This window comes from Pristiophorus japonicus, chromosome 8 (genome assembly GCF_044704955.1).
Source record: "Pristiophorus japonicus isolate sPriJap1 chromosome 8, sPriJap1.hap1, whole genome shotgun sequence".
Taxonomy (NCBI): domain Eukaryota; kingdom Metazoa; phylum Chordata; class Chondrichthyes; family Pristiophoridae; genus Pristiophorus; species Pristiophorus japonicus.
Genome location: NC_091984.1, coordinates 225,395,484 through 225,408,598, shown reverse-complemented (window position 1 = coordinate 225,408,598; position 13,115 = coordinate 225,395,484). Strand labels below are relative to the sequence as shown.

At 46.1% G+C, this 13,115-nt stretch overlaps 1 protein-coding gene across 1 annotated transcript in view; it reads left to right on the top strand.

Moving 5' to 3' along the window:
* The window catches only part of kctd10 (potassium channel tetramerization domain containing 10), a 35,701-nt gene extending 23,228 nt beyond the window's left edge, over positions 1-12,473 (top strand). Inside the window, exons 5-7 of the mRNA XM_070888014.1 lie at positions 92-144; positions 2,381-2,576; positions 8,302-12,473. Coding sequence (XP_070744115.1) covers positions 92-144; positions 2,381-2,576; positions 8,302-8,520 — 468 coding nt within the window. The 3' untranslated portion in view covers positions 8,521-12,473. The remainder of the gene's footprint in view (positions 1-91; positions 145-2,380; positions 2,577-8,301) is intronic.
* The last annotated feature ends 642 nt before the right edge of the window (positions 12,474-13,115 follow it).

Genomic DNA, 13,115 nt, shown 5'->3' with positions numbered 1-13,115 from the left:
TAAACCGTGTACCAAACATGCAAAGCAGTATTCTAATTGACTGCCAACGGTTCTCCGAGCCATAACTACTGATATTCTTTTCTCTTTACAGCCTGCCGTTAAGCTGTTGTATAACAGAAGCAACAACAAATATTCCTACACCAGGTAAGCGAAGACCATTTGATCAGTGCCAAGTACTGTTTTAGACATTAGTACACACATTTAGAAAGTACAATTGATCTCTCGCGATGGCCTAAGGGGTGGAGTGTGAAGCTGTCGACCAAAAGGGTCCCAGTTCCCAGTCTGTGCTGCAGCAGCATGGGCGATACAACTGGCTTCAATATTCCTGAGCTCGGGAAACCATGGAAAACATCAGCCATGGCTTGCATTGCTGATCGCTATCCAGTAATCCACCTTCTGGACAGGGCGGGTGTCTGTGTATCGGGTGAGGACAGGATGCCTTTCACAAAAACGACAACAACTTTCATTTATATAGCGCCTATAGCGTAAAACGTCCCAAGGCGCCTCAGAGCGTTATCAAACAAAATTTGACACCGATCCATATAAGGGGATACTGGGTCAGGTGACCAAAACCGTGGCCAGGGAAGTAGGTTTTAAGGAGCGCCTTAAAGGAGGGGAGCGCGGCGGGGAAGTTTAGGGAGGGAGTTCCAGAGCTTGGGACTGGGGCAGCTGAAGGTACGGCCACCAGTGGTAGAGCGATGAAAATCAGGGGTGTTGCGGGAGGCTAAGATTGGAAGAGCGCAGAGATCTTGGAGCGTTTTAGGGCGGCAGGAGATTATGCGCCGAAAAATGAATGGTTGAGGTACCAGAGGTCTTGCCCAAGTGACCATTGTTCATGTGTAAAACAGTACCCCGGCAAGAATCAAGGGCTTCAGGAGAACGGGGGTGGAGCAGGCGGAATACTGGGAGGTGAAGTACATTGTGGTGCTGTTTGGCACCCATGGCTTCTCGTGCCAAGTCCCCAGACTCCTGACTGCTTTGCTGTTGAATAGAAACTGGACATTGTTTCCAAGACGGGTTGAGGGAACACTGGACAATGAGTTGCCTCTTGCTCACCACCTCAGAACTGGCTCAGCAACGGCATTGACAGAAGCCCGAGAGCAACTTTTCTCCGCATACTGCTACCAAACCATTCAGGTGGGATCTTGTGTATTCTATAGGGAGGAACCGAATACAGGGTTAAACCTCCCTTATCCCTCGGAACCTGGCCTGTTCTGGATAAGGGATTTTTCTGGACGAGGGGTAGTTACGTTAAATTGGATGGTACAGGTACTGAGCAAGGGGATATCGGGGCTGGCTGGCTTGGGGCTGGGAGTGCGGCAGAGAGATCGGGGGGTGGGGTGGGGCGGGGCGGTGTATCGTGGGGTCAGGCCAGCGATTGTGGGAGTCGGCAGCGAGGAAGAACTTCAATTGGTTCATGTCGGAGTTTTGCGCATGCGCCACCCGGTGGCCGGGAATAGTTCTGGATGAGGGGTGGTTCTGGATAAGGGAGTTCTGGATAAGGGAGGTTCAACCTGTTTATAGAAATAAATAGGCAAGGATATAATGCTGTGGTTTCGAGCAGTGCTCCACTGTAAGATCTTTGGTAATATTTCACACGTGGTGAAAAATAAGGCTGCTTTCTTAATAACGACTTTATTTTTGCATCACTATGGATGAATCTAGTGACATTCGATCACTGGAGATTGAATTGCTCCACCTCGGCCTCAGTTAATCAACACCAACTTGTATTTATATAGCGCCTTTGACGTAGTGAAACGTCCCAAGGTGTTTCTCAGGAGCATTATCAAACAAAATTTGACACCGAGCCACATAAGGGAATATTGGGGCAGGTGAACAAAAGCTTGGTCACAGAGGTAGGTTTTAAGGAGGGGAGAGAGAGGATTGAGAACAATGCTCTCCCCCTAAGGTGCGAGGCCACGCATCAATGGTGAGGTGTCGCGCAGGCCGCTCACCAGCTGCTGCCGCTGGAGGAGATACTGAGCATGTGCAACCGCGCAGCAAATTTAAAGGGGCCCGCACAGGAAACCAACATTAGAGGGAACATTGGTAGAGAGGTGGAGAGATTTAGACGGGGAATTCGAGCTTAGGGTCTCGGCCTTTGCCTGAAGTTTAAGAACGAAAAGACAGATATTTACATTTATATAACGCCTTTCATGTCCTCAGGATTTCCCTAACGCTTCGCGGTTAATGAAATTCCGATGCTATTTCATAATTGGTGGGAAAATGAGGCATTTTTGTCGACTACTTGCCGTTGATCTGACTGTGGCTAGATCCTCTTATACCGGAGGCGAAAGGCAGGGTTTTGACCAACTGCCCGCCAACCTGCTTCAGATTAGTGTGTGTCTCATTGAACGTTTTCTTTTCTTGTTATTTTCAGCAACTCGGATGATAACATGCTGAAGAACATCGAGCTGTTCGACAAGCTGTCCCTGCGCTTTAATGGCCGAGTCCTTTTCATAAAAGACGTCCTCGGCGATGAAATCTGCTGCTGGTCCTTTTATGGGCAGGGCCGTAAGATCGCTGAGGTGTGCTGCACCTCCATCGTGTACGCCACGGAGAAGAAACAGACCAAGGTGGGTTTCAGTTTGGAGGCTGAGCGGTCTTTTTGCTCACTGACATGCTGCTCATAACCCAGGTACAGGCTCTTCCGGTGAAATGAAATGAAGCAACCCAGAATCTCCTCCGTTCTCTGACCTGCAGATCTGGGCCCTGCTCATAGAAACCTCAAATCTGTTTGCTTCAAGGTCAAATCTAAATTAATTAGCTTTTTGTTAATATTTTCAATAAACCATTCACTGTTACTGATTGCTATTTACTATGGTAAATGCCATAGCATAGTGATCGGGCCAAAAAAAAGAACTTGTGTTGGTATAGCGCCTATCACAACCACAGTGCATCCCAAAGCACTTCACAGTCGCGGAAGTACTTTCTGAAGTGTAGTGACTGTTATAACACACTGTCGTAGTCACCAAGGCCGCTGGCTTCCACCTCCGTAACATCGCCTGACTCTGTCCCGCCTCAGCTCATCTGCTGCTGAAACCTTTCGTTCGTACCTTTGTTACCTCCAGACTTGACTATTCCAATGCTCCCCTGGCCAGCCTCCTACTTTTCACCCCCCCCCCCCCCCCATAAACCTCAGCTCATCCAAAACTCAGCTGCCCATATCCTAACTCGAACCAAGTCCCGTTCATCCATCACCCCAGTGCTGACTAACCTACATTGGCTCCCAGTCCGGCAATGCCTCAACTTAAATATTCTCATCCTTCTGTTCAAATCCGTCCATGGTATCTCCCCATCGTATCTCTGTAGCCTCCTCCAGCCCAACAACCCGCCAAGATCCCACATAAAAAAATTGCTACGCAAAATAAGGGCTGGTGGCATTGTGGGTAATATATTACCATGGATAGAGGATTGGTTAACGGACAGAAAGCAGAGAATAGGAATAAACCGGTCATTTTCCGATTGGTAGGCTATAACTAGTTGAATGCTGCAAGGATCAGTGCTGGGGCCTCAGCTATTTATAATCTATGTTAATGACTTCGATGAAATGATCATGTGTAATGTATCCAAGTTTGTTGACCATACAAAACTAGGTGGGACAGTAAGCTGTGAGGAGGGCACAAAGAGCCTGCAAATGGGATATAGACAGGTTAAGTGAGTGGGCAATAAGGTGTTAGATGGCGTATAATGTGAGGAGATGTGAGGTTATTCACTTTGGTAGGAAGAATAGAAAAACAATATCTTTTAAATGGTGAGAAACTATTAAGTATTGGTGTTCAGAGAGATTTAGGTGTCCTCATACGGGTAACACAGCGAGTTAGCATGCAGGAACAGCAAGCCATTAGAAAAGCAAATGGCATGTTGGCCTTTATTGCAAGGGGGTTGGAGTATAAGAGTAAGGAAGTCTGGTTACAATTGTACTGGGCCTTTGTGAGATCACACCTGGAGTACTGCGCACAGTTTTGGTCGTCTTATCTGAGAAAGGACATACTTGCCTTGAGGTGATGCACTAAAAAGTTCACTCGATTGATTCCTGGGATGAGAGGGTTGTCCTATGAGGAGAGATTGAGTAGGTTGGGCCTCTACTCTCTGGAGTTTAGAAGAAAGAGAAGTGATCTCATTGAAACATATAAGATTCTAAGGGGGGCCTTGACCGGATAGATGCTGAGATGTTGTTTCTCCCTGGGCTGGAGTGTCCAGAAATGGGGGCGTAGTCTCAGGGTAAGGGGTCGGCCATTTAAGATTAGGATGAAGAGGAATTTCTTCACTCAGAGGGTTGTAAACCATTGGAATTCTCTGCCCCAAAGGGCTGTGGATGCTGAATCATTGAGTATATTTTGAGTCTAGGGGAATCAAGGGGTATGGTGATCAGGTGGGAAAGTGGAGTTGAGGTCTAAGATCAGCCATGATCTTATTGAACGGCGGAGCTGGCTTGAGGGGCCGAATGGCCTACTCCTGCTAATTCTTACATTCTCTTATGCGAGATCTCTGCACTCTTCCAATTCTGACCTATTGCCATCCCCGATTTCCATCGCGCCCCCATTGACTGCCCCTCCTCCTTTAAGATGCTCCTTAAAACCAACTCTTTGACCAATCTGTCCGAATCTCTCCTTATGTCGGTCGGTGTCAAAACTTTGTTTGATAACACTCTTGTGAAGTGCTTTGGGACATTTCCCTACATTAACAGCACTGTAGGGAAACAAGGCAATGCACGTGCCAACACCAAGGTCCCACTGACAGCACTGAGATAAATGACCAGATTATCTGTGTTAGTGATGTTGCTTTGAGAGATAAATATTGGTCAGGACACTGGCAGAACTCCCCCCACGGTTCTTCGAACAGTGCCATGGGATCTTTTTACATCCACCTGAGAGAGCAGGTGGAGTCTTGTCTTAATGTCTCATTCAAAACCTCTGACAGTGCAGCATTCCCTTGGTACTGCACTGGAGTGTCTGCCAAGATTAATGTGCTCGAGTCTCTGGAGGGGGACTTGAACCTCACAGCCTTCTGACTCAGAGGTGAGAATGTTACCATTCACCAAGGCTGACATCAGATAGCAAGGTTCCACAATAACTATTAGTCAGAAAATAATTTTTTGGCCACAAGCTCTTGTCTGCACAGGAGAGAGATTTGCGCTTTGTTTTCCTAAAGCAAGATATCACTGAATAAAATCGATATGACGGTGAAAAGTTTGATCGTGGTGAAATAGAGAATGGTGGTGTGATTACAAGGCAGTAAGCTTATTCAAAGGCTCAGGGGATCACAGTGCAACAGTAAAGCTCGAGCGGTTTTATTATCTGAACTCTGTGATTCCATCATATCTTACAATTACTCTGGGATATCATTGATGCATGACAGCAACCGAACTAAAGGATTAATGATTGTGGTGTAATCATTAACTCTCGGTTTAAACCACCGCTAGGAAGTAATCTGACCTCTATATATTGTTAACGGCTGCTCTTGATCGAAATGCCTGCTGAATTTTTACCCCCGTTTAATACAGTGGCTGCGCGGTAAATGGGATTACCCCCGCCGCATTCCCCCATCCCCCCCCCGCCTCTCCCCCCCTCCACCCCCACTGCATCCCTCCCGCCTCGCCCTCCGCTCCTCTCCCCCCCTACTCCCGCCTTTCCTCCCCCACCCCGACCTCCCCTCCTCCCCACCGCCTCTCCCCACCTCCACCCCCGGCTCCTCTCCCCCCCCTACTCCATGCCTTTCCCACCCCCCCCCCTCGCCTTCCCTCCCCCACCGCATCCTCCCTCCGCCAACCACGCCCCCACCTGCCGCCCCGAGAGATGGCACACTCTGTGATCTGACTGCAATAAGTTCCTAAAGTTTAAGGGAAGTCAAGCAAGAAAATCCCCCCATGGACTTCGCCCCTCCCTATCTCTGTAATCTCCTCCAGCCCCACAACCCCCGGAGATGTCTGCGCTCCTCTAATTCTGCCCTCCTGAGCATCCCTGATTATAATCGCTCAACTTCGGTTGCCTGGGCGCCAAGTCTGGAACTCCCTCCCTAAACCTCTCCGCCTCTCTTTCCTCCTTCAAGACGCTCCTTAAAACCTAACCTCTTTGACCTACCTCTTTGACCTGCGCTAATTTCTACTTGTGCGGCTCGGTGTCAAATTTTTATCACATAACACTCCTGTCAAGCGCCTTGGGACGTTTCACTCCGTTAAAGGCGCTATATAAATACTTGTTGTTGTCTTCAAGTCCCACCAAGGTGCTGCTCCAGCCTATCTCTGCAATCTCCTCCTAGCGTGGAAGCTGCACTCTTACTGCCCTAGTCTACTGCACCTCCCTCCACACCAGCATCACTGCCAGTCTTCTATCCCCTGGGCCCTACACTGTGTGATATTCCTTCCTAACCTCTCTGTCTTGCTACCTATTTCCCCACCATTATAAAATGGCCCACTTTGTCTTCAGTCACCTTCCCGAAGTTCTCCCCTACTTCCTGCTCATTGTCCAATGTGTCCCAGTACAGTGCTTTGGGACACTGTTACAGGAGAGCAATCTATAAATGTAATTTGTTTCTCCCTTCTCCCCTGTCTCCCCACCACCAACCCTTAACCTTCCTGTCTGTATAATTGACTTGCACCATAAATCAGACTGGCTCGCATTCTCGCTCCTTAGCTTCTGCCTGTGCTGCTGTGATAACTGGTTGCTGGGACGTACATTAGGATGTGCTGCAAAGAGTCTTCCTCCAACCTGCGTGAGGGGAAGCGACTGTTCTGCTATCCTACAACAACAACAACTTGTATTTATATAGCGCCTTTAACAAAGTAAAATGTCCCAGGGTGCTTCACAGGAGCGTTACAAAACAAAATTTGATACCGAGCCCAAGGACGGACATGTAAAAACCATCTGGCCCATAGAGCCTGCCCCACACAATTGTGCTAACTTGTGTATCACAGCGTATGCACTCCACCCCATCCAAAACCATATGATCTCCTGGGAGAGGCCAAAAAAACCCAGATTAAAGAAAACCCAGGCCAATTTGGAGGGGAAAACAAATCTGTGAAATTCCTCTCCGATCTATCTAGGCCATTGAACCTAATCCAGGAGATCCCTCTGGCCCTGAATTCCCTGCAATACCTACCTTCTGTAAGGAATTCAGTGAATCGTTTTCCACCGCATGAGATTGCAGTCTGTTCCAGAGCTACGTTGGAAATCTGGTGTGCACATCTGTCCTGTCACTGTGGTAGAGCCACTTGGGCCTCTGATTTACTGTGCTACCTCGTATGTTTAAATTACATTCATTCATTATTAAAGCTCTATAGTCTAAAACCATATTGGGAGTTTATTTTTTAATGTTGGCCCATGACCAGTGCTTGTATAAGCAATACAGTGTACGTTTTATTGTAAAGTCCTGTTCAACATGATAACATATCGCATTAATCAGTCGCCTGCTCCCTGAGTGATCCAGGCAGCTCATGGACTGGAAGCGGCGGCTAGGTTACTTACAATAATCAATCTGCCTTTGACTACGTTCTCGTACTGTACAGAAAGATCCGATTATTTACAGTAGGAGACCTGCAGCAAAGCTGTTTAAAGTGGTGTAACCGGAAAATGCCAGACCCGTGAAGCAGGCTGACTAATATCTGCAGGAAAAGGATAGGTTTATATCTCCGAGATGGCCCTTCGGAGTTGCAGTGAAGTGTCCCACCAAGACTTCAACTTACCTTCCTGTTTCAAGCCATGCTGCACTTTTTCTGTTTCAATCTCAGATCCACAGTATTTGTGATTTTTATTTTTTAAGTATAATTAAGTATGGACGCGACGTTAAACCGAGGCCCCGTCTGCTCTCTCAGGGGGACATAAAAGATCCCATGGCACTATTTCAAAGAAGAAGACGGGAGTTATCCCCAGTGTCCTGGCCAATATTTATCCCTCAATCAACATCACTAAAAACAGATTATCTGGTCATTATCACGTTGTTTGTGGGAGCTTGCTGTGCGCAAATTGGCGTTTCCTGCATTACAACAGTGACTACACCTCAAAAGTACGTCATTGGTTGTACAGCTCTTTGGGATATCGAGGGCGTAGAAATAGCTACATAAATGCAAATCCTTTTTAACGACAAGGTCCCAGTGTCCAGGCCCTCTGGTGTATAGTGCAGTGCTCCTTATGAGCTAAACAGTAGAAGATTTTGTGCACAAATTTTCACTAAGCTGGTCTATTGTCAGGTAAGGAAAGTCATTTGAGACACTGCAGTCAGGTTGCTGCCAGTCTATTAGAATTCACTAGGTTTGACGTGCGGTACTGTGAGATGTGGATTGACGATTTGTCGCCCCTGCAGGTTGAGTTCCCCGAAGCCCGAATCTATGAAGAGACTCTGAACATTTTACTGTACGAGACCCAGGACGGGCGTGGACCCGACAACGCTCTGCTGGAGGCCACCGGAGGGGCAGCTGGTCGGTCTCACCACCTCGAGGAGGAGGAAGAGCGGGAGAGAATCGAACGGGTTCGGAGGATTCACATCAAGCGGCCAGATGACCGATCACACCTCCATCAGTGAGGGGGGAGGGGAGAACCTTGGCTTCTGTTTGGCCGAGGCTCCGTGCAGGTCTGACTTCCAGCCCTTCTCTCCACTCCCCCCCCCCCCCCCCCCGCCCAGAGATAGAAAACTTTGTCACGTAATGGAGTTCCTGCAAAGTTTGATAACGGTGATGGGTTAAAGCCAATCGGTAAAAGGTTGCAAGGCTGAGGAACTCCTGATGATGTACAGTACTTGCAGTGCTAAAGTATAGTCAAATACTTACACACTGCGAAATCTAGCTTGGCGATCCCGATTGCACAGTTACATTCTAGCCTTAAAAGTTGCCCGAATTATTGGTGAAGCAGCAATACACTTTTCCTCTTTTTAAATTGTACAGAATATGTTCGTCTATTACTCTTCACAGAAAATGTAACTGTGCAGTTAATTTATTTTCATAGTTAACCGAAGTGCTGCATTTTCTCCAGAAGTGGCTCTTTCAATCTTGGCAGACCCAACGTGCTCATCAGAATAAACTGGAGATGCACGGCAGGTTGGTCAGCTCCTGAGAGAAAGGTTAACATTTCGTGTTTTTGTCCAGGGTCTCCACCCTAAATGCCGCTCTGCCCTTTCTCTTTCAAGCAACTGCTGACCTGACTGTGTACATCCAGCATTTTGTCGTTGCTGTTTCAGATTTCCAGCATTTCTTTTTTTTAACCTCTGCTACCTTTTCTATATTACAACAGTGACTACACTTCAAAGATACTTCATTGGCTGTAAAGTGCCTTGGGACATCTGGTGGTCGTGAAAGGCGCTATATAAATGCAAGTCTTTCTTTCTTTCTAATTGGTGTAGCAAAGTCACAGATATCGCTGGGCAAAATCTCGCCTGTCATAGCAAAAAAAAGTATTTTTTCTCCCACAACATAGACTTAACTTTTTTGTTTTAGACACTGAGTCACCCAAAGAACTAGGAAGCCCTTGTTGCAGTTCTTGGGTTCCCTTGTGATCCTAGAGTGCTGTAATCCATTGCTTTTTAAAAAAGATTTGTAGAGTTGATTTCCTCAGTACTTCCTTACAGATCAAAAATGTTTTATTTTAATATTCCCAATGCCCAGACACGATGGACTCAACTCTCTTCCTGTTGTTTTGTCTCTGGCCTGTTCCATTTTCAACTTTTTTGCCATGCAGCTGATCACCTTGAATCATGAGCTATCACTTAGTAACAGCGATCACTTGAATGGGAGGGGTTTATGGATGATGGAAAGGCTAACTGTATTGTCGAGTGCACTGTGTAAGCGCGCTCACAGGGCTGTAATTTACGTTGCCCAAAAGAATTTCTTGCAGCACATTAGACGACTTCGGATTTATTTCCACACAACAGGTGCCTGCCCATAACTCGCTGCTTACTGATATCCTCAGGAACACCATGTATCTTCAGCATTCCTGCTTTTAAATGGGTGCCAGATATTTGCCAAGTGTGGAGAGGATTTCTATCCCTGATCAAAATAGATACCAGAACAGTATAATTTAAAAAAAATAATTACTTCTGTTGGCCCGAAGTTTGACTGTGAGCACGGTTTATGATGCTGCCGCTAGCATTTAGCATCCCGATTCCTTACTGATCTGCATGATAAAAATAACCCCCACCCCCCCCAATGGCGGAGATGAGGATAACGGAGATAAAGAGGCTCTAGTTATTTTATCCACTTAAAAACATGTCCCAATTTGGCCAGGGGAATCAAATTGAGTTGGGAAGCCGGGTTGAATGGGTTGTCCGGACCGAGGGTAGTGCCAGTGCTGTACAGCAGTGTACGGGTGGGTGATGCTGTGCCCGCCCCTGCTAGAGACGGGGGCAATCTGCCACTGCTAAATATTCTATCGACTAGCTTAACTGAGAACCTAAAGAAACTCACTCCACACGTAACTAGTGTTTCCCAAAAGGAAAGCAAATCCAAGTGCGAGAGCTCCTGTATTTGTCTTGAATCGAAACCGTATCGCAGTTCACACCGCTCAGCACATAAAAGGTAACAGTTTCTCTTTCATTGCTACTGGCAGCATACAATAATTAACCAGCTTGGCAAAATCACCCGCAGAATCTAAGCCACCCAATAAGTCAAAATGAAAGCAGTCAGTTTGCAGTCCTCTCACTGAGGGTTAATATTATGTCCAATTGAACCAGGTAGTACAGTCAGATTATAGATTCCCAAACTTGGGTTCGTTTGGAAAGAGCATTTTGAGTTACTGGAGTGAAGCACTGGTGATTACACGTCTGTCACTGGTGGTGGGAGTAATTTACACAGGATATACGGCACAGAAACAGACCATTCGGCTTAACCAGTCCATGCCAGCGTTTATGCTCCACTCCAGCCTCCTCCCATCTTTCCTCACCTAACTCTGTCGGCGTAATTTTCTATTCCCTTCTCCCTCATATGCTTATCCAGCCTCCTTAAATGCATCAATTTAAGTTGATGAATGCATGAGCATTTTGACTTAAAATTGCAATTTTCATATCGCATTGTCCGTACCAAAGCACTCGATAAACCCGCCACTAACGCGAGTGCGGAAATGTGTGTGGGTTGGTCTGAATTTCCCAACCCCTCCTAATCCTTTCAGAGCAATGGAACAAATGTCTTTGGTGCAGACCTGGCCCATTGCACAAGTCTGTCGAATCTAGCTGAACAATCGTTACGTTTTATCCTCTGACCTCCTTTACTTTTGACTGGTGCGCGATCTTGTTGAACAGCACTATGTGAGGGATAAGCTGAGAGGAAAGAGAACTTATCTGTGGTTAGTTACAAAGTGATAATGACCTGAGTTATTAATCAGCAATGTGTTATACGTGCATTATTTAATGAAAATGGTACCCCAGTGCTGTCAGTGAATCAGTGTTTTGACGTCAAATGAACTTTAACCAGTAGAATGGAAGCTCTTGCCTCCAGTCACCAGTTCCGTAGCCTGATAAAAGAACATCACGGATTACTACAATCAGTTAGTACATTTGTCAGTGAAGTACTGCTGATAAACTGCAGCTAATCAATAATTAGGACTAATGATTTACTGTCAATCAAGCACCAACATTTTTGCTACTTAAGGGATTTTTTTTAAAGACAAATTACTCTTTGCTAGCAAAATGCTAAAAAATGCAACGGGTGTAGATATTCATGGGACAGTGCCAACCCATATGGCCTACCAATAATCACAAAAATCTTGTTGCAGAGTCCATTATAAACTTATTCCTAGCTGGTGAATTTTAGTCAATCCAGTCTTTCTTCACTGTCCATGTAACCTCTGTGTTCGTGCCAATACAAAAAAGCTGACTTTTCCCGTCTCCACGGCCTGAACCTACTCCGCCTCGAGTCTTCCAATATTGCTCGGTTAAAAATTGAAAGTAACACAACGGGTATCTACTTAAATGCGATTTCACATAGAAGGGAAAACATACCTCGTGCCCATACTCGCATCTGATCAATTTTCTACAGTGCCTTTTGTTGACATGCATAGATTTCTGGCTGCCAATCATTGTAAGATTTAAGATGGCATCTCTTCGTAAATCTTAGCTTGGCTCAGTGGCGAATGTCTCTGCCTCTGGAACAGAAGGTGGCGAATTTGAGCACACAATCCAGGTTGGCACTCCAGAGCAGTACCGAGGGAGTGCTGCATTGTCCGAGGTGTCGCCCTTCAGAAGAATCATCAAACTACAGCCCCAGCCGCCTGTTCAGATAGGCGTTAAAAGCTCTAATGGTTTGACAGTAGGTTTGGTATCATGGCAAGAAGTCTGTCTTAATCTGAACCTATCTTGTAAATTCTGCATTTTGGCTTTTATTTGAGTCAATCAATATGTGGCGAATGAATTCATCACAGGCTGGTTTTTAAAATTGGTTTCGGTGCAGGAAATCCTTCCTATCTGCTATTATACACATGGTGGATTCGCTACCTGGGTTTAGAATGCAGCCAGTACCTCGGGGACAACACATGGTGTTCACTGCCTACGACTAAAAGGGTGAGGGGGGGGGGGGGGGAATTGTGGGCCGGCCAGATATCCAGTTATCTTTTATTATTCAAATCATGTTTCCCTGAGGGGGAGAATGTGTAGATCACCAGGGTTCAGAAGCCTGAATCCTTGGTTTGATTGATCAGTTGTGTTGCTTCAAAATGGAACTAAGTGGGCAATTATCAAACTTGGACAAACCTGCGGAGCCTCCTGTCTCTCTGATCGTGCGCTGGAGCACTGTAACTCAGCAGGGGCGATGTTGGCCTTCTGTCAGTGAGTCTCGAGACCCGCCTCCCTTTCTTAACTCAGTAAGTCTCGAGTCCAGCCTCCCTTGCTCGACTGATCTGAACAAAACAAAACGTTTAGCACAAATTCAAAATATAATCCTAGCACTTAGTTGAGGGCTCCATGCCTTATTTGATATTACTAAATAGTCGTAATGGGTTGCACGTATTCTATTTCTTCATGTGTATGAGTTCTAACTTACTGAAGAATCAGTCTATTGAAGCTGGTTTTGATTTCTAGTGCACATGTCACTACATGTGCACATAACTCTTATTTTTTTGTTGGGTTAATGTCAGTGAACAGTTCTGAAATATTATATTCATAGTCAAAGCATTATAATTATTTTTGATGCCAGTACA